This window comes from Leptonychotes weddellii, chromosome 5 (genome assembly GCF_054177405.1).
Source record: "Leptonychotes weddellii isolate Sample4059 chromosome 5, ASM5417740v2, whole genome shotgun sequence".
Taxonomy (NCBI): Eukaryota; Metazoa; Chordata; class Mammalia; order Carnivora; family Phocidae; genus Leptonychotes; species Leptonychotes weddellii.
Window position 1 is genome coordinate 122,085,688 of NC_138373.1, and position 22,747 is coordinate 122,108,434.

At 35.7% G+C, this 22,747-nt stretch overlaps 1 protein-coding gene across 10 annotated transcripts in view; it reads right to left on the reverse strand.

Moving 5' to 3' along the window:
• The window catches only part of OSBPL8 (oxysterol binding protein like 8), a 158,678-nt gene that overhangs the window by 79,257 nt on the left and 56,674 nt on the right, over positions 1-22,747 (reverse strand). For 2 of the 10 annotated variants that reach the window (XM_031032937.2, XM_031032936.2), the window contains exons 3-4: positions 11,261-11,299; positions 5,589-5,625 (exon numbers count right to left, since the gene is read on the reverse strand). The exons of 3 other annotated variants lie outside the window; for them this stretch is intronic. In XM_031032937.2, the coding sequence (XP_030888797.1) occupies positions 5,589-5,625; positions 11,261-11,299 (76 nt within the window). Of the gene's footprint in view, positions 1-5,588; positions 5,626-11,260; positions 11,300-22,747 lie in introns of those variants that run through there. 5 more of the 10 variants (XM_031032938.2, XM_006737764.3, XM_081822110.1 and 2 more) reach the window with 3 other exon arrangements.

Below are 22,747 nucleotides of genomic sequence, written 5' to 3' on the forward strand. Positions count from 1 at the left end.
TGAAACTGGACCACTATCATACATCATATTCAAAAATTAACTCAAAATGGATCAAAGACTTGAATATAAGACCTGAAGCCCTAAAACTCCCTAAAAGAAAACACAGGCAGTAAGCTCCTTGACATCAGAACTGGTGATGGTTTTTTGGATCTGACACCAAAAGCAGAGGCAACAAAAGCAAAAATAAACAACAGGACTCCCTCAAACTAAAAAGCTTCTGCAGCGCAAAGGGAGCCATCAACAAAACGAAAAGGCAAGCTACTGAATGGGAGAAAGTACTTGCAAGTCATATATCTGATAAGGGGTTAATGTCCAAAATGCATCAAGAGTTTATACAACTCATCAGCAAAAGACAAAAAATTTGACTTAAAAATGGGCACAATGTCTGAACAAACACTCTTCCAAAGGAAATAATGGCCAACAGGTACATGAATAGATGCTAAACACCACTAATCATCAGGAAAATGCAAATCAAAACCTCAAAACCTCACAACTATCAGAATGGCTATTCTCAAAAAAAGGGAAATAACAAGTGTTGACAAGGATATGGAGAAACCTGACTGCCTATGCACAGTTGGTGGGAATGTAAATTGTTGTAGCCACTATGGAAAACAGCATGAAAGGTCCTCAAGAAGTTAATAACAAAAACTACCATATAATCTAGCAATTCAACTTCTGTATATTTTTCTAAGAAAATGAAAACAAAATTCAAAAAGATATATGCACCCCTATGTTCACCATAGCATGGTATTATTTACCATAATCAAGACATGGAAATAATCTAAGTGCCCACTAACAAATGAATGGACTACTACTCAGCCATAAAGAAGAATGAAATTTTGCCATTTATAACATGGACAGACCTTGAGGGAACTATGCTAAGTAAAATGAGTCTGACAGAGAAAGACAAATATGGTATGATCCAAGTTCAAAAACCAAGTTCATAGATACAGAGAAAAGACACAGGCAGGGGGGTAACAAGTGGACAAAATGGGTGAAGGAAATCAAAGGGTATAAACTTTCAGTTATAGAATAAATAAGTCATGTGAATGAAATGTACAGCATAATGATTATAGTTAATACTAATACTGCATATTTGAAAGTTGCTAAGAGAATAAATCTTAAAAGTTCTCAGGCACCTGGGTGGCTCAGTCAGTTAAGCGTCTGCCTTTGGCTCAGGTCATGATCCCAGGGTCCTGGGATCAAGCCCCACATCGGGCTCCCTGCTCAGCAGGAAGCCTGCTTCTCCCTCTCCCACTCCCCCTGCTTGTGTTCGTGCTCTCGCTCTCTGTCAAATAAATAAAATCCTTAAAAAAAAAAAATCTTAAAAGTTCTCATAAGAAAAAAAAATCTGTTACCTATGCATGCTGATGGATGTTAACTAGACTTACTGTGGTGACCATTTGCAAAATATACAAATACTGAATCATCACTGTATACCTGAAACTAAAATAAATTTGTCAATTGTATCTCCATACAAAAAAAATTTTAATTAAAGAAAAAGAAAAATGAGGGAGGGGTGGACTTGAACAGTGAGTTCATGAAAGAAGAAATTAAACGACCAATAAATATACAAAAAGATGTTCATCCTCTTTAGTAACCAGAGAAAGACAAACTAAGATCACAATGAAATAAATATTTTAAACTTAGTAAAACTGACAAAAATTAATAAGCCTGATAACACCAAATGTTGAGAAGGATGGGAATCAATGAGACATTTTAAGCACTGTTGCTGGAGAATAAACTGATATAAGCACTTTGGAGAACAATATAGAACTACCTCATAAAACTGAATTTCAGCATACTCTATGGGTCCAACAATTCCACTTTTAGCTTTATACCTAGAAATAGTATTCTTATATGCATTTACCAAGAGACAACAAGAATGTTCATAAGAGCAAAAATCAAAACAACTTAGTCATCAACTGAAAATAAAATGGATTAATAGACTGCAGTATATGCATATACTGGCATAGCATACAGCAGTGAAAAAAAATGATCTGTATCTATACCCCCAAACATGGTTGTATCTTGAAAATATTAACACAAAAAACAAGTTCTAGAATATGACATAAAGCATGATACCACTCATAAAATTAACCAACAAAACTTAGTGACACATATGGAATTTAAAAATATCAAAAAATGTATTTTTTTTAAAAAAGCAAATGATAAAAAATAAAAACTAGTCATCACTTCTTGGGGGCAGGCAAACAGGGATAGAAGAGAGAAGAAGCACATAGTTGAACATGAGGGATTTTAAAGATTCAAGTTCTTGAGTGGTAGGTTCAACACATATTCACTGGATGATTATGCTTTATAATTTATATATACTATATATCTTCTTTTGTAGTATCATATATAATTTACATATGCTACATATATTCTTCTGTGGTATCAGACATCAGTACATTTTAGGCTAATTTAAAATACATTATGAGAAGAACAACTAATAGAATTAAAGTATGCTTCAGTATTCCATAAGTAAGATATAGGTATGTATATCTTGAATAACTTCACTATATAAAGAAGGAAATAGTCTAAGAAGTGCAAATTTGTTGTATCCATCTCCTTCTAACTCCTTACTAGTAGAGGTATTACTATTTATGATTTTGATTATAGAAATAGCAATATACAGAGTATACTGAATATTTAGAAAAAATTTAGGATTTTTTCCCTCTTATTCTCTTATCCCATTTGCAAACATTAACAACTATACAGACAATAGGATTTGCAAAATATAAAAATCATTTTGATGTCCTACATCATTTGTATAATCTTAAGACTATTTGAATGTAAGCTCCAGAAGGGCATTCACTTTGTTTTTATCTGTACCCCTTAGCCTAAAACTGACAATAAATACTTGCTAAATGCAAATGATATTTGACAAATGAATCACTGCATGATTCCAGAATACTTTCTGACACAACTGCCTCACCTACTAAAGATAGCATAACAGTGCCCTCTTATGGTTCTACTTTATAGTGGAAATAAAGTAACCTACTTTGCTATTCATATTGCATTATTAACCTTAAGTATAGTAGAAACTAACCACACTGGAATAATTAATAGTAACATAATTAACATACCAGCTGTAACTTCTAAGGAGAATATGATTCTATAACTACCATCTTACTTTATTAAGTCAACTCATCAATATAAAATCTGAAGAATTTTCCAAACTTCATAGTCTGGAGTTTGCCCTTAATCTAAGGAAGCTAAAATAAAGTTAAATAAGTCATAAATAATCTCTATGTAAATCATAAGACTCCCCTTACAGATGGTGTACCTTTTCTCAAATACTTAAAAGAATCGAAATATGTTTGTATATATTATTAGAGTTTTTTCATTCAGTACTGATCCTAATATTAATGAAATTACTTTTCACTCAAAGATATGTGATCTCCAGTAAATAATTATATAGCTTTAGCCTTTTAATAGTTGACAGAGTAGAATATAAATTCATCTCTAATATATATTGTATATTCTTATTTGTGTATGCAGAAAATATGTAACCACAATAAATCTCTTCTATTTCAAGTAGAAATTAAAGACCTCCATTCATTTATAAAATCCAATTCCTAAAACAGAACCATTTTAACTTGTATTAAAAATTCTATTCTATTTTTCAGTTCAGCACTGCCAATCAGTTCACTTGAGCCAACATCTAAAAAATGAAGTAACTAAAGTAATTGGAAAATCCACTGAAAATATCTGCCAGGTATCAGAAGTAAGGCTGCCAAGAAAACATAAAAATGTTTTGATATCCGTATACTTTTTCAACTTTTAAAATTTCTACTATTCTAATAATGCTTGGTATATAACAATATATTTAAAATACTATGAATTATTGCAACTAAGAATTTTAAAAAGGATTTTTTTTTTAAAGATTTTATTTTTACTTTTAAGTAATATCTATACTTGGTATGCTGGGGTGGCTCAGTCAGTTAAGCGTCTGCCTTCGGCTCAGGTCATGATCCCAGGGCGCTGGGACTGAGTCCCACATCGGACTCCTTGCTCAGTGAGAAGCCTGCTTCACCCTCTGCCTGCCACTACCCCTGCTTGTGCTCTCCCTCTTTGAAATAAATAAAATCTTAAAAAATAATAAAATTTTTTTAAAAAAGTAATCTCTACACCCAACATGGGGCTCGAACTTATAACCACAAAATCAAGAGTTACATGCTCTATGGACTGAGCCAGCTAGGCCTAGTCCCTTTAAAAAGGAATTTTATTTTATTTTATTTTTTAAAGATTTTATTTATTTATTTGACAGAGACACAGTGAGAGAGGGAACATAAGCAGGGGGAGTGGGAGAGGGAGAAGCAGGCTTCCCACTGAGCAGAGAACCTGATGCGGGGCTCCATCCCAGGACCCTGAGAGCCGAAGGCAGATGCTTAACGACTGAGCCACCCAGGCACCCCTAAAATGGAATTTTAGCATATTACTTTAAATTGTCTCTTTTTAGAAAAAAATTACATACATACTATAATCAGTATTAGAGACAAATAGCAACCAATCCATACCAAAGAATTTTACAACTAGAAAAATGCTTGCCATTATCTTGCTCAGCCCCTTCTTCAGCCAATGGAGAAAAAAAAAAAAAAGAGCCCCAGAGCAGGAAACTGACTTGCAGTGGTCAAATAACTGTTTAGGAATAAACACTAAAACTTTCTAAATCAATAAAATTTCTACATTTCCCTTCAATAAAGTTTAAATCTTTATCTTTTAATTATTTGGTTAGATCTGAATTTAGCAAACTGATGGTTTCATTATGATGTTTTAAAACCAGGAAAGAATACACTGGGCTAGTAACTAATTCTAACTCCTTGATCCTTTAAGTCCTTAGCTTCAGGCTTTTTATCTACAAAGTTAATGCTTTATTAGATGATATCTGAGGCTCCTTTCACCTCAGTAATTCTATGATTTTTCAGTACAAAAGTTGCCTCTGTTACAATGCTCTGAAATTATCTATTAATGGGTAAAACTTCCCTGCTAGACCATGATCCTTAAGGGCAGGGCACATGTTTTACTCATCATATCCGCCCCAAAGCCAGCACAGTGTCTGGTCAAAAAAACTTTTTTTCAGACATAAATTTAATGGGTACATCTTCTAAATCCCTAAGATGAAACATGTTTCACTTTTGAAATCCCCAAAGTACAAATAAATGTGTTTCATAACCAAATTATCTATTATGTAAAGATTATGAAAAAACAAAACAATGTTTCTCATTTCACATGGTAGTGAATTTCTTGTACCATGTCCAGTCTCGAAGTCTGATCTATGCTTTATGAAGATTGTAGAAAGGAATACTATGAAGAAGAGGTCCTGAATTATGAATTAGATAACTAGCTAAGTAAATAATCCATCTTTAGACAATCAAGAAGTAAATATACAAACACTATCAATCTCAGATGGGCACTGAGAGCAGATGGGCACTGAATGACCATTTATATTCTTTGCTTAGAATTTCAGTGCCTAGAAAGAAAAGAATGACTTAATAATCAAAAGAGAAATACTGTATGCCTTTTATAAGTACACAGCAAACTATTATGTCTCCAAATATGCCATTCAAACTTTGGCTACTTACTTGATGGCCCAAGGACATCTTTGCTATCACCAAGAAGCTTTAAATGCAGGGTAATTGAGCAGCAAACAAATACAATCCAAACCAGGAAGAAGCAAAATGCATCAGGATTGAAGCAGCAGTGAAACAAAAGGACAAGGAAAATAAGCATTAGTTTATAAGTAGAAAGCACATGCACATCAATCCTAATAATCACAATTCACACGGAATTTCCTTTGCCACACGTAAAAAGATCTTGGTTTAAGTATTATCAAATATTTGTTTAAATTTTGGAAAACAAAGATGGAAAGACAAAAATGAAATCAACTAAGTATTTTGTTTTGAAAATTATTCAAATCAAAAATTATTTTCAATTTTAACTCAAGGTATGGGTTAGGAATGGTAAAATTATTTAGAAATGTAAGGGACAGCCCAAAGTTGTTCATTCTTTAAATTTAAATGGTTTAAAAATCTATAACACCCATGCACTATTAAATATTAGTTCTGCATGCCATGAAAGCACTTAACACTACATAGAAATTCAGTCTGTTTCTTCTATAAAAAGAAAGGAACATTTACTGAGTGCTTATTATATGCCAAGCATTGTGCAAAGAGTTTTTACAAAGACATCAACAAAGTAGAACAAATTTTTTCTCAAATGGCAAAAAAAAGAGGAATATTAATATTTATTAGAACTGATAAACTGATCAATTTTATTGTCAGACAAATTTTCTTAGGACCCACTAAATATGAAGTGTTAGCACGTGGAGCTACTGGTCATTTGGAAGTACGAAGACCCAATTCTGAAATGAGTAATTCGCAATCAACTAAAAGAAACGGTAAAAGACTACTGACCTTTTGTCTGGTAACTATTTTAACATACAACATTATGCTAAATATTGCCTACTTATATTATGTTAAATATTGCCTACAGACAAGTGTTTTGGTCTCCTTTGGTAGAAACAGAGTCCTTAGCTTTCCTTCATTCCAAATACCAAGTACAGTAACATCAAAACTAAAGTTACAACAAAAATAAAAAATTCCCACTGATTACATTACTGCTTACTTTTTATTTAAAGGGAATGAGGAATCTTAATTACCTGTGACCAAAAAGAAAGGTTGTCTGTTTTGCCTCCTTTGGAAAAATCTTGGTCCTGTTGCTTCCCTAATGCTTAAAATTGAATTTTAATTCCTTTAAAGGTATTTGCTCTAGTCATTTTTCTGTAGTTGCCCATTCTATAAACTGATTTCAGCTTCACAGATAAACTAAAAAAATACAGCTGTAATGACAATGAACTAATTGTGCTCAAGTCCTTATTACTGATGGCCATGTTACCACAACTAGCAAACAGGTGGGAAAAGATTGAAGTATTTGTGGTAGGAGACCTCTACAAAAGGCTCCAGTGATCCCCATGTCTTTGTGTATAATCCCCTCTCTTTGAGAGTATTCTGGACTCACTGAATCACTTCTAATAAACAGAATATGGCAGAAGTGAACAGATATCACTTCCAAGATCACACAGTAAAAAGACTATGATCTCCATCTTATTTATAGTCTCTTGCTCTCCCTAGGGAAAGCCAACTGTAGAGTCATGAGGCAGCCTTGTAGGTAGGCCCATGAGCTGAAGGAATGATGTCTGTCAATAACTACTACTTGAGTTTGTAAATAAATCTCCTGCCTTGGCCCTCTTTGCCCTCCCATCCACCCAGTCAAGCTTTCAGATGAGACTGCAGCACACACCCTCCCCAGTAGCTTGACTGCAACCATTTGAGAGATTTTGAGCCAGAGACATCTCGTAAACTGCTCTTGGATTCCTGACCCACAGAAATTATAAAATAACAAACACTTGTTGTTTTATACCACTTAATTTTTGGATAATTTGTTATGTACCAATAAATAACTAATATGATACTGGAAAATGGAAAAGAAGGAAACTGACAGAGTCAACCATGGTAAACTTGACAAATATTTCATAGACATTCTCTAAAAATACCTTTTTATATTGATATGAATAATTTCCCTAGATTTACCAGTAAATCTGAATTTCTTGAAGGAGAACAATAGTTCTAACCATATATGCACAGTTGGGACTATTTAATTTCAGAAGGGTCAGTCATTTTTGAAGGTTTTTTAGTTGGTCTTCTATTTAGGATAAACGATTAAGTTCACTTTCATCACACATATTCTCAAATTTTGTTAATTAACAGCATTATATCAACTTCTTTGCAGCTGTACTCCTTGCATGTTTGCTCCCAAAAAATAATCCCTAGCATATACAGCAACTTCTGATATTTGTTTCAAATTATGCTTCCAACAGTATAACTTCAAGCATGTTTGTCATATAAATCTGATTGTATTAATCTAATTTTTTTCATATTGAGACACTGAAGAATCAAAATAAACACTATTCATGTCACTGATTGATCCATCCAAATATTTATGAGTACCTACTATATGGACAGGTATCATTTCAGGCACCAAGGGATACAGCAGTGAACAAAAAAGACAAAAATTTTGCCCTTTGTGGTAGTCATGTTCAATGGGAGAGATGAACAATAACATACTGAACAAGTAAAAATTTGCTGCATATTATATAGTATAAATACTGAGGAAAAAATAAGCCGAGAATGAGGACACATAAAAGGTTAAGGAAGAGGGAGTTATAATTTAAGACAGGGTGGCCTAAGAAGACTTCACTACAGAATTGACTGAATAAAATGAGGAAGTTTACCATAAGGACATGAAAGGGAAGAGTATTCTAGGCAGAGGGAGGAACAAGTGTAGAGAGGAGGATTGGGATGGGAGCTAGTCTGGAGGGCTTGCAGGATAGTAAAAAGTCCAGAGAGGCTGGAATACAGTACAAGTAGGAGAGCAGTAGGAAATGAAGTCAAAGAAGTAAATGGGTGCCAGATTATAGGACCTAGTCAGGGCTTTGGCTTTATTCTGAATGAGATGGGGAGCCACTGGATTTCTGAGAAAAGGAGTGACATTATCTGATTACGTTTTAACAGGGTTGTTCTGGCTGCTATGTTGAGAGTGGACTAGAGGGACAGGAGTATAATCAGTTAGGAAGTTACTGTAATAATCTAGGGGAGAGATGAAGACTTGGACCCAGGTGGTAGCAGTGAGGGTGAGAGGAAGTAGTTGAGTTCTAAATATATTTTAAAAGTAGATCCAACAGGATTTCCAAACAGACCAAGTATGAAGTTTTGTTTTGTTTAAAAAAAAAAAAAAAAAAAAGAGGAATCAAAATGATAAATGTGTTGGGATCTGAGCACCTGGAAGGATGAAACTGCATTGTCTGAGATGGAAAGGACAACGAGAGGGGTTAGTTTACAGAAAAAAACAGAAGTACTAAGTTTGAGATAGGTTAGGTTTGAAATGTCTCTTAGACATCCACGTCAAAACGTCAAGTAGGCAACTGGACATACACACCTGTACAGAGAAAGGTTCAGGTTGCTAAGAAACAGTATAAATTATGGTATGTGACAGTTAGGGTATATGATCTGAATGGCTAATCACAGGAGACTAAAAAATGCAACAGAATAAAAGAATAGGCACCAGAAAACATACATTATAATGGAACAACAGAACTAAGAATTAAGCTGAAACACTCTAAATAAAAGTGGAAATACAATAAAAAAATAAGTAAGACTTCAGACACCTTTCCCAGAACGTTGTGGATAAAAGGCATTTAACTGGGATACAAGTGAAATTATCATCCCAGAGTTGACTGTAAGTAATGCCAATGGGAAATGGGATATAAGTAATTGAAGATTATATATTAATTTTACCAAGTAACTTATATCACTTGTGTGCATGGCTAAATTGCATACTACACTTCTTACTTTTACTGCTTTTAGGACCTGGGCCTAATTTGCACAGTTCCATGTGGTATAACACATGAATAAAGACAATGTGAAATTATTGATGTGGAAACATTCTACACAAGTATCTTGTAAGATAGTTTAAAAAACAAAAAGCTAACCAACTCTTCTTGGCTTTTGTTAGAGAACCAAAATACTACTAGAAACTAAAAGAATCCAGGAACTTTACCTCAGCTTGTTCAAAAAAAGACCGTTAAAGATATGATGGAAACATTTTCTCTAACTGAATAACATCATATTTAACATTATCCCTTCAAAAATGTCCACACAGTCATTTCAACAATAAACAGATTCTCTATTTTGGCAGAAAGTATGGGATGAAAGTGATAAAATAATAGCAACATGCCTAGAGTTTTCCTATTTATTATTAATTAGTATACTATTAACTATTTTAACTAAAAGCATGAAATATAGCCATTACCTAAATCTTTACTGAATTTAGTCTACAATCTCAGGATAAGAGCATTATGCAAAAATGGGATTTTATTTAATCTACTTCTAAATATTTGTCACGCCATCTATAACTAGCAAAAAACTCGCCAACTTTCAGAAGTGTAAAGGAATAGGTAGAAGTTCAAAATCACACCCTTCATCCTGGGAAACCCCTTAGTCATAAGCAATTCAGGATAGATGACCACCTTATAACACAGAAACAATCCCGTAAGAGCTATAGCTTGATTCCACTGCCTTAAGCACAGCACCTCATTCTTAACATACATATCGATTTGACTTCAGCCATCTTCTGAGCTTAAGCCAAAGCACAAACAGCTTTGATACAACTTGAAAATAAAGTTTCAAGCAAGTTGCACCTCTTCCCCCATCATAGTTGATCAAGTTGTATTCATAGAAGCAATCCTTCTGCAGCTGGTTCTCAGAAGCCACAATCTGGAAGGAGGATTATATAAAACATCCCAAGAGTGCTCTATTTAGTGTTATCTTTGGCCCTTAGAGTAAGAGTCTTCAGTGAGAGATCTAAAACACATCTGAGATTTGTTTGTTCTTCCTACAGGAGTCCTCTTTCTACATTCAACCGAACTTTTCATATTTTTGCAATCAACTGCAAAACATACATTGTGTACATTTATCCCTCAGTTTTACAGGAGATATTTTACGGAAATATTTTTCTAGGAACTAGAGTTTATCACTGTTAGAGAATATTAACTGGCCTGCCAGGCAGTTATTTTAAAATAACCTAATCAGACTTTTGATTCAGCAAATGCACTTCCAGGAATGTACACTAAAGTGATCACCCAAAATATTTAAAAAGATGTGTCCATAGATATTTATCACATCACTTACAGTAATCTAAAACAGTAATTATTAATACATTCATACAATGAAATACTATGTAGCCGTTAAAGTTTTTTTTCCCACTGACTGAACATCATTCATTATATATTGACTTTTAAAAATAGGCTATAAAAAGTTTGTACGACTCCATTTTTATAAAATTCCATATGTAAGATATATACATATGAAGAAACTTAGTAAAGAGGCCACCAGAATATTAAAAGTGGTTGCCTCTAGAAGGTAGAACTTTATTTATTATATTTTCTGTATTATTTAAATATGCCCCCATTGGTATGCATTATTTTTACAGTAAAAAAAAAAAATTAAATCCATTCACATGTTGGAAAAAGTGAAAACATTTTTAAAGTGATCTTTTCAACCTACATGAGTTACTTAGTATAATGACATAATCATCTATGATAAAATACAGTGAAAAATATATTTTAAGAATCCAACTCGAAATCCTCAAAATATACAAAAATGTTAACATTCCAAACATAGCACCATATATTACTCACTGTCTCTTGAACTTCAGCAACTTCTGAATATGGCAAGATCTAAAAAAAAAACAAATTTTCTCAGGAGTGATTTAATGTCAAATACTTGAATCTGAATTTAGAGAGCACCCAGTGTATAAATGAATTAAGTGGTGCATTAATCTTTTAAGAAGCAGCAAAAAAAAAAAAAGTGCAATAATATGTTTACAGTGGAAACTAAATCCTTTCCAAAAAAAAAAAAAAACCAACAAAAATCTCTGAGGCTTTGGGAAATTCCAGTATATCTGCCAATCTGTGAAGTCCTCTCTGGCATGCTCTGGGGCTTTTTCACAGTTCTTATCCTCCCTGCATGTATTTAATTCTCAGTCTTTTCCCCATGTAAACTTTCTCCTCTCTTGGTTTCTAAAGTACTCTACTCCTCTGGCTTCCCTTCTCCTGTTTTCCTGGCTCCACTCTGTCTTCTCATTCAGTAAGTGAGTGGCCATAACCAGCGCTCAGTCCTCAACTGTTTGTTTTTTTCCTCTATCTGCTCCTTTCCTGCAGATTGCATTCATGCTCAAGGCATATCTATTGTCTCTATTCAGACAACTTCCAAGTCCTACCCTATCTCCAAAACTTCACTCCAAAACATTGCTACCTGTATGTTCAGACATTATTGCAAATTAACTTCTGGTTCTAAAATTCTCTAAACAAAGGAAGGGCTCTAAGCTGGCTTTGGAAAGTATCTTTAAGTCAAAAACAGCACTCAGTAGCTTCTCGCAGAAACCAGGTTCCATGGCAATTTGCCCAAGTCTTTCAATGGTAGCTTCTTTCTTTCACTCAGACCTAAACCCTTGAGTCATCTGAGACTCTTTCCCCCCAAAATCTCATGAAGTCATTAAGTTCTGATGATTTTTACACAGACAATGTCTACCTCACATCTGGTCCTTTCTTTCAGTTCTCATTAATACTATTACCTAGGCCAGACCCACATCACCTCATTTCTCATCTCCCTTTCAATAGATGTCCCTGCATTAAGTCTCACCTCACTCATTCATTTACTCTGCTAGGTACTGGAATTCAAAAACACAATAAAGACCTGGTCCCTACTGCCAACAAGATGACCATATATTAGGGGTGCCTGGGTGGCTCAGTCATTAAGCGTCTGCCTTCGGTTCAGGTCATGATCCCAGGGTCCTGGGATCGAGCCCCGCATCGGACTCCCTGCTCAGCGGGAAGCCTGCTTCTCCCTCTCCCACTCCCCCTGCTTGTGTTCCCTCTCTCGCTGTGTCTCTCTGTCAAATAAACAAATAAAATCTTAAAAAAAAAAAAAAAGATGACCATATATTAAAGACTGTGTGTACTGTATAGTAATTTATGTGACATTGAGGTAAATTATCTCATCTACCCAGTATTAGTCATTCTTCAAGCTAGTGCCATCATTAGCAAGTTATTGAACTCTGAGATTTTCTTCTCTGTGAATATGTAATTATAAATGTTACAACTTTCCAGAATCATTGTGAGGCTTAATAATAGTTTACATGGGGCCCCTGGGTGGATCAATTGGTTAAGCAACTGCCTTCGGCTCAGGTCATGATCCTGGAGTCCTGGGATCGAGTCCCGCATCCAGCTCCCTGCTCAGCGGGCAGTCTGCTTCTCCCTCTGACCCTCCCCCCTCTCATGCTCACTCTCTCTTTCTCTCTCTCAAATAAATAAAATCTTTTTAAAAATTTTTTAAAAAATAGTTTACATGAGTGGTACAGTTTACATGAGTGTACTTTATAGATTTTTTAAAAAGCAGTATGTAGACATAAGGCAGGATTACTTAGGAATGCAACAAATGACAAAGACTAAGAAAAAAAACCAAGAACTTAATTTACCAAATTAATTCCATAAACTATCACATTGGCCATGTTACTCCTCCACTTAAAAACATTTGATAGTACCCATTCTTTAGAAAATAAGCCTCAAACCCTGATATTTAAATTGTCTACAGCACGGACCAATTATTCATGCCACAGAGGTGTTCTGATCCCCCATGAGATAGCTCTGAAACTTACCTAAATTCTCTGTCTAGTAAAATTGATTGCGCTCAGAGTGATCTGCAATTTTCTCCTTCTTTTTGCTTCCCTATTCAATAGCTTGAAAATTCCCTGACCTGAAAGGCTCAACTCAAATTGCCAATTCTGCTACCACAGTTCAAGATAAAGCTCTGACTTCCTAACATCAGTTCTTTGGTAATACATAATCAGTTGTCTCAAAGTATCTTCTCTATTGCTATCACAAATAAGTAAAAAATGAATTTTTATTTAACTTTTCCCTAATATTATAATGATCTAGTACACTGCTATCAAATAGAACTTCTTCAATGATAGAAATAGTTTATATCTACACTATCCAAAAGAGTAGCTACTAACTACGTGTAGCTGTTAAATTCTTGAAATGTGGCTAAACAGAGGAGCTGAATTTATTTAATTTAAATGTAAATTAGTCATAAGTGGCTATACTATTAGACATTTCAAGTCTAGCCAACCTCACCTTTCCCAGCTAAACCTAACTGACCACTCTTTAGGACTGGCCACCACTGATCACTCCTTTTCTCAAAACTCTCTCCCCTTCCCCAGTTAACAAGCTATTTTCTCTCCTTTCTCTTCTTCCCTCTCATTGCTTGGCTCCCTTCCCCAGTTAACAAGCTATTTTCTCTCCTTTCTCTTCTTCCCTCTCATTGCTTGGCTCCCTTCCCCACCCCCCCTCGCCCCTGAACGCCAGGTTGCATCCTAGAATCTCTTTTGTCCCCATTCAACATGATTTCCCCAGTGATTCCACTGACTTAATTTTTAAATGGGCTCTATTCACTAACAACTCCCCAAATTAGTTTCCCACCTTAATCTCTCCCAAGCTCCAGCTCCCTAAAGGATTCCCAATCACCCTCCTGCTGCACTCATTCTTCCTATCTCAGATAAAATATCACATCTTCGATGAGGGATTTCCTGACCTCTCACACCAGGTAAAACAAAGGGATACTACATCTGTGTTGTCACTGCATCCTTCTATCAGGCAGAACTGAGGGGAGAGCCCACAAAGTTCAATGCACTCCTAGGGACAGTGCCCCTGCACCACACCATTTTCCTGACTGAGGAGGTGAAAGACCCCTAACTCACCTTCCCCATAAACCTCAACACTTACAGCCTAACCACCACAGTCTGCCTAATAGACCTGCAAGCTCCACACTGGCTCTTACTTATCCTTTAGGACTCTGTTCAAAAGTAACTTCATCAGGGGTGCCTGGGTAGCTCAGTTAAGCATCAGACTCTTGATTTCAGCTCAGGTTATGATCTCAGGGTCATGAGATGGAGCCCCACATGGGGCTCTATGCTGGGCATGGAGCCTGCTTAAGATTCTCTCTCTTGGGGCGCCTGGGTGGCTCAGTTGGTTTCAGTGTCTGCCTTGGGCTCAGATCATGATCTTGGTCCTGGGATTGAGCCCGACGCAGTAGGGAGTCTGCTTCTCCTTCTCCTTCTACACTCCTGTTTGTGCACTCTCTAATAAATAAAATCTTTAAAAAAAAAAAAAAAGAATTCTTTCTCTCCATCTGCCCCACCCCCCACTCTAAAAAAAAAAAAAAAAAGTAACTTCATCAGAAGACTTCCACAGTATTCCCAGAAAATAGCAACACCCATCCCCTATTCTGGATTCTCTATCCATCTTACCCTGCTTTATTTTTCATCACAACAATCACCACTTAACAGTATATACTTATGTACTTTTTTTGTCTTCCTCCACTGGAATGTTAGCTCTACTGAAGTAGGAACTTAGTTTGTTTTGGTCACTGTTGTATCCCTTAAGACTAGAACAGAGCCTGGCACATAGTAGGCAATCAACAAATATTGAATGACAAATGCATGAATGAAAAAAAGGTTTAGTCATTATTATAACTCTAATACGTAGCAAAGAATTTCTTACATGTAATTCGCTGAGTTCCTCTGTTTATGAAATGAATTGGTTTAAATTCTCTAACAGCAAAAAAAAAGTCTTACCCATCTTTGTATTTTCCAAACCTTAACATTCTGCATGCTTAACATAGATACACAAAGAACTAATATGGACTTGAATTCTGAAATCTGAGTTCTAAGCCTGCTTAAGCTCTCTCAGTATTCCCTGGGTAAACCTGAATAAATATCTTGAATTTAGCTTTTTTATTTACTCATAAGATCTGTTATAGTCCTAAAATTCTGTTATAATAACAATTCAACACAGAAAATTACCTCAATACCTGAGAACATCTTTAGTTGTAATGTAAAGCATATTCAAATTTTCTTCCACTATTAGTCTCTGGCTATCATACGCCCAAATTCCTTTGTTAGAAATTCCCCCATCATTTTTCTTAAATAATTCTGTCCTTCACAAATAACACTGTTACAGATTCACCACCTGTTTTGGTAAGGGAGCCTAAGTTATATTTCTTCTGGTAATGGTGGTCTCTTGCCATGATGACAACAACTTCCTTCATCAAGAACTTCATATACAAGGGAAGTTCAAAATCAATGTCAGTTGTAACTAATGTCATGCATCTGATAAGACTGCTGGTGAAGTCTGTGGTTATAAAACAAGAAAAAAGTGAACTGTCCATTAAAAGAATTAAACCTTGGCCTTTGACCTCATTAACATTCTCCTCTATATCTGACCTAACTATCTTTAGTCACCCGATAAGCACAACAGAAACCATGTAATCACATCACAATCATGCCAGGTTAGATATGACAACTGATTCTAGGAGACTGCTCATATACAAAAATATTTCAGTGTATGATGCTTAATCTTATGACCTACTTAAATAACTTTGATATTCAGTCTGAAATAAGAGTTTATGTTACTTGGAATTTGATTTTGGCCAATTCCTTACACAGTTAATAAGCCCACATTCTATACTGAATCCTGGCCAGGATCTGAATTAAGACATAAGGACTGTACAACAAATACCTTCTTCCCTTCTAGAGTTCTATTTCTAACAAATCACTGATTAGCATATCATGTTCAGTATCAAGCCACAGGAAAGACTGCTAATATTATGGAAACATCAACTTCCATGACTCATAATATCTACCACACATAAAAATGCAGTTAGCAACTGTTCAACTATATACTGCCTAAACGCCAAAATATTCACCCCAGATAGAAAAATCAAAATTAGTTATGGGAGAACAAAGTTTTGAGTTAAATAAAATAGATCATTTATCACATATTTTTCAAAGTACACATTATACTAGGTAATGCACATAAAAATTTTAAAAGGCTGGGTATGACATAGATCAATTTATAATATAAAAACATTAGCCTTTACATTCAATGACTAGAATAACAAAATTAGAGTACGTGTATTTAAATCCTAACATGGCCCACTGATTAACTATGTGATCTTAGAAAAATTACTCTCTGAGAGTCTCGGGTTCTTCATCTCTAAAAACAGAGTAATACCTACCCCACAGTATTATGGAGATTAAATGAGAAAGTATGTGAGACAAGAGCCGAGATCACGACACATAGTAAGTATGCAAGTTTTTTTGTTTTTTGTTTTTTCCTCTCCATACTATTAACCCAAATATGGAAAGTGCAAATTCTAAAGATCTAGGGAAAAAAACAAAATCCAAAAGGGACATATTTTCTATTCAGCTATTACTACCCTATAGGTTTTTAACTGCCTTCTACCTAGATTACACAACGGCATGCTACCTTGTTCCCTGGGCTAATCGCCACTATTTCTATAGTTCTCAACTTTGGCCATGCATTAAAATCACCTGGGAGACTTCTAAAAAGTATTGATGTCTGCACCTCACCCTCTGAGACTCTAATTCAATTGAATAGTGGTGCAACCTGGGCACTGGGATTTTTCTAGACACCTCAGAGATAGCTCTATAATGTTCATCTGGTTGTCCCCACAATATTCCATAATTCTGCCAAAATCATTTTCCCAACTCTCAACAGGTTGTTTCTTGGCTCCAAAAAAACAAGAACAAAAAATTCAACAGTTTGACATTACCTTAAAAACAAAAATTTCAAGGGCGCCTGGGTGGCTCAGTTGGTTGGGCGACTGCCTTCGGCTCAGGTCATGATCCTGGAGTCCCTGGATCGAATCCCGCATCGGGCTCCCTGCTTGGCAGGGAGCCTGCTTCTCCCTCTGACCCTCCCCCCTCTCATGTGCTCTCTCTCTCTCATTCTCTCTGTCTCAAATAAATAAATAAAATCTTTAAAAAAAAAAAAAAAACAAAAATTTCAAACTGTAAAAATAGTATTCAAGGATCTGTATATTCTGATTCTAACTTAGTTGAGACGTAGTATAGGAAAATAATTAAAGCTTGGCCTACGGAGCCAAAATGTATCCCAGTTCTGCCACTTACTAGTTGTATGACCCTGAGCAACTTATCATTTCTGTGTTCTCTTCTATTAAATGAGGGTAATAATACTATCTTATAAGATTATTAGACAATTACATGAGTTTCCCTCAAAAGCACTTAGAATAGCTTCTGGCACGTGACAGAAATTTAACAAATGTTAGTTGCTATTCATTTCTTATAGTTTTATTTTCTTGGGGGAAAAAAAAGACTTTTTATTTATTTATTTGAGAGAGAGAGCACAAGCAGAGGGGTAGAGGCAGAGGGAGAAGCAGGCTCCCTGCTGAGCAGGGAGCCCAATGCAGGACTCAATCCCAGGACCTGGGATCATGACCTGAGCCGAAGGCAGACACGTAACTGACTGAGCCACCCAGGCGCCCCATCTTATAGTTTTATTTTCTACCAAACAAGCAGCAAACCATATTGTCTGTGAGACCTAAAATCAAGTGTAAGGTACCATGCGCATAGATGAGCTCTATGAAGATAGGTTAGTTTTCTAAACTCGATAAACGTTTGACCAAAAGTAAAATTAAATTTTGTGGGGGCGCCCGGGTGGCTCAGTCATTAAGCGTCTGCCTTCGGCTCAGGTCATGATCCCAGAGTCCTGGGATCGAGCCCCGCATCGGGCTCCCTGCTCAGCAGGAGGCCTGCTTCTTCCTCTCTCACTCCCCCTGCTTGTGTTCCCTCTCTCGTTGTCTCTCCGTCAAATAAATAAATAAAATCTTCAAAAAAAAAAAATTTTATGTGTACATACACACATAAATTCATTTCCCCTCCCATGTTTTTTTTTTTTTTTTTTTGCACACCATTGCTGTTGTTTTCACCATATTAAACTTAAGGTGACTTCTGAAGTAGTCTTAAGTTAATGAAAACCTACTAATGTGATCTGAGGTCTGGATAAAAATCTCTTAATTGCTCTGTTCTCTTAAATAGCTGAACAGGTAGAGATTTTCTTGACCTTTTAATCAAATTTTATCTTCATGTATCTCTAACATGCTAAAATTCTAATCCTTCACATTCTAATCTGAGATTTGATAGGACTCATTTTATTTTCTAAAAAAACAAGAAGAAATTTAAGATTCTTAATGGACATAATTTTAATTAAAAGTTAAATGTAGAGGGGCACCTGGGTGGCTTAGTCTGTTAAGAGACTGCCTTCTGCTCAGGTCATGATCCTGGGGTCCTGGGATGGAGCCCCATGTGGGGCTCCCTGCTGAGTGGGAAGTCTGCTTCTCCCTCTGCACTTCCCACTGCTCATGCACTCGCATGTGCTCTCTCAAATAAATAAATAAAATCTTAAAAAATAAAGTTAAATGTAGAGCAGTGGCTTTAATGATATTCTGCTTATAAAAGCACCTGCATGTCTTAAAACTTAGGAGAAACAGCAAGTAAAAACATTCATGAAAAATCTTCAATCCATACTTTTAAAAACTGAATGATTGCAGTATTTATGGATATTAAAAGAAATAATAAAATTTTGAAGCCAGTTTTTGGCTTCAAAGTCTAGTTTAGCAAAACAAATAGCTTTCTATTGGATAAATGACATAATCTATTTACTTGGGAGTTAACGGCCTTAATAGTTCTACTTTTGATGTTTATACTATGGGCATGTCAAGCTGCCAAAGATCTTAATAGGAATAAACTGTTAAACAGTGCTGCTGTTCTTTCGATTTTTTGGTCCCCTTTCAGCCACCACCTCAGCCATTCTACATAGAGAGAACACAATGCCAAAAAGAAAGTAACCAATTTCTTTTAAAAATGGGAACTGAGTTATTTACTAGTGAAATAACTAATACTCTCCCTGAACCTATCTTTAAAGATGGGTGGATGGCAAGCAACCTTAGACCAGAAAGAGAGTATAGTACCACAGATGGAGGAAAGGGCTGAGGGTAGGAGGGAGAGTTGGAAGTCATCTTTCTGTGCCCTTTTTTTCCTCAGTGATACTGGACAATCATTGCCCACCCTGTCTTCACTACCAGGGTAGAACATGATTTAATACCAACTAGAAACATTAAACATGGTTCTAAACACTTTGTTTTTAAACTGTAGGTGGCTCAGTTGGTTAAGCATCCGACTCTTCATCTCAGCTCAGGTCTTGATCTCAGGGTTGTGAGTTCAAGTCCCACACTGGGCTCCACTACTTAAAAAAGAATAGAATAGAATAGAATAGAATAGAATAGAATAGAATAGAATAGAATAGAATAGAATAAAACAGTGTGTATGTCCAGCTGCAGTATCACAGGCAAAGAGGATGACCACTATCTCTCACTGCCCTTTTCCCCAAATGAGCTAAGTGATTACAACTAGGGAGGCAGCTTGTGGCTATGAGCTATGCTCAGAGCAGATATACAAAAAAGTTCCCTAAGAAACAGAATATTTTGGTGGGAGGGCAAATGAAAAATGATGAAGCAATGATTTTAAGAGATTCTCTACTCTATGACATACGTTCCCTAGATCAACCAAAAGAGTCCCTAGGCTCTATTCTATCTAGGACAGTTATCAATCAAAGCAAGTAATATTCCCAAGAGAATATTTCCAAGGAAGTATAAACTCATAAACAAAAATAATTAATATCCTAAGGGGTCCAAATGCTATGAAAGAAAACAAACTGAAGAATCTCAGCTGAAGAGAAAATTAGTGAACCAAACTCATCAAAAACTTACCACAATAAATATGCTCAAAAAGATCTGAGAGGATATTGTAAAAATGAAGTACAACCAAACATTCACAGAGAAAACAGCTAGTAATACTGGGTATAAAAATATTATGATGAAACAAAGTACACAGCAGGTTTGAACAGCAAAACAAGTAAAATACAATAATAAATTAGTGAGCAGGAAGAGTGATGAAGTAATTCATCAAAAAGGCATAGCAAAAAGAAAAGAAGGAAAACATGAAAGATAAAAGATAGAAGCAAGGGCGCCTGGGTGGCTCAGTTGGTTAAGCGACTGCCTTCGGCTCAGGTCATGATCCTGGAGTCCCGGGATCGAGTCCCGCGTCGGGCTCCCTGCTCGGCGGGGAGTCTGCTTCTCCCTCTGACCCTCCCCCCTCTCATGTGCTCGCTCTCTCTCTCTCATTCTCTCTCTCAAATAAATAAATAAAAAATCTTTAAAAAAAAAAAATATAGACGCAAAAGTGCCACATTCCCCAAACAGGAGACCCCCTAAAGAGGGCATGATGTATTCCAAAATAATAAATCTTAAATGATTTTAAAAATTACACACAATAGATGAATTTCTGGAAAACTATAAAAGGCTATGAACACTCCATCAACTTTCACCTGCAGGCATACATACACAAAACCATAGTCCTAACTGTATAAGGACTGGAAAGAAATAAACTATTATTTGCAGATGATATGAATCAGACAAAACATTAAAACTCATAAAGACAAAATAGGTAAGCATTCAACCAATATCTGTAAATGTCAAAATGAAAACAGAAACAAAACAAAAACAAAAACTCCTTGAAAGATATAGATCATAATGCCAGGTACAATTTTATAATAGTCAAATTTTATTTTGATCATCACTCCCTCATTGCTGAAGGCCCTATCAATTCTTCTTTCTACCCTGCTCCCACCCCCGATCACCTTCTGGATCCCTCTTTTCATATCAGGTAGCTATAAATTATTCTTCCTTAAAGTGTTAATTGCTAAAGGCTTGAGGAATTTTCAAACTTTTGGGTCTCCAGATCCCTTCACTATCTCAGAAATTACTGAAGCCTCCAAAGAGCTGCTGTTTAATGTGGATTATACCTACTGATATTTGCCCTATTATAAATTAAAAATGAGAAACTCACTATTTCAGCCACGTAATCAAAGTCAACATCAGAAATGACAAGTCAGGTTGATAGTATATATCCTTGGCAATGATGTGATGAAATGGCATTTACCTCTGTGGTCTCTTCCCCAAAACCCATAAGGACTAGTCTAATCAGAGAAAAACAGACAAATCTCAATTGAAGGACATTGTGCAAAATATCTAACCAGTACTCCTCAAAATTGTCAAGGTCATCAAAAACAAGGAAATCACAGTCAAGAGGACCCTAAGGAAATATGACTACTAAATGTAATGTGCTATTCCAGATCAGATCCTGGGACAGAAAAGGACAACAGGTAAAAACTTAAGGAAATCTGAATCAAGTATGGACTTTAGTTAATAATGTATCAACCTTGATTCATTAATTATATCAAATGTACCATAAATGTGTTAATAATAGGGGAAATTGAGTACAAAGTATATGGGAATACTATAATTAGCCAGGAGATTGATGACATCATCACCTCATGTAGTCTCTGGAATAGTGCACTGTACACTCAGAGAATGAGAAAAGGGGCAAATAACATCAAATACAATTGGAGAAGCTCTCCAAGCATAATGGAAATACAAAAGCTTTCTGGCTTAGAATTCTGCTGATGTACTGTATAAATCACTGGCTATTTTTCTTTTTCAAAGCTAACTCTTGGGCGCCTGGGTGGCTCAGTAGGTTAAGCATCTGCCTTTGGTTCAGGTCCTGATATCAGGGTCCTGGGATTGAGTCCCGCACTGGGCTCCCTGCTGCTTTTCCCTCTCCCTCTGCCCCTCCCACAGCTTATGCTCTCTAATAAATAAATGAAATCTTAATTTTAAAAAAAGCTCTTTTTTCAATTCCCATTAGAGTTTATTAGAGTCCCATTATATATCTGCAAATTTTTTTACATTATATTATTCAAGCTTCTAATAAGAACATGTAACAAGGGGCGCCTGGGTGGCTCAGTTGGTTAAGCGACTGCCTTCGGCTCAGGTCATGATCCTGGAGTCCCGGGATCGAGTCCCGCATCGGGCTCCCTGCTCGGCAGGGAGTCTGCTTCTCCCTCTGACCCTCCCCACTCTCATGTGCTCTCTCTCAAATAAATAAATAAAATCTTAAAAAAAAAAAAAAAAAAACATTTAACAAGCCAAAAAAATGAAGTTATAATAAGATAGAATCAAAGTACTCATATAATAAGAAATAACTGAGTGTTATTTTCCCACTTGGGAAGTTCAAACATTACAAATATTTAACTACTACTAATCTGTAATGTTCATAAGTTAAAGAAGATAATAAAGCATAAAGTATATTTGTCAAATTGTTTTATCCTTTTAAAAAATGTCTCCCT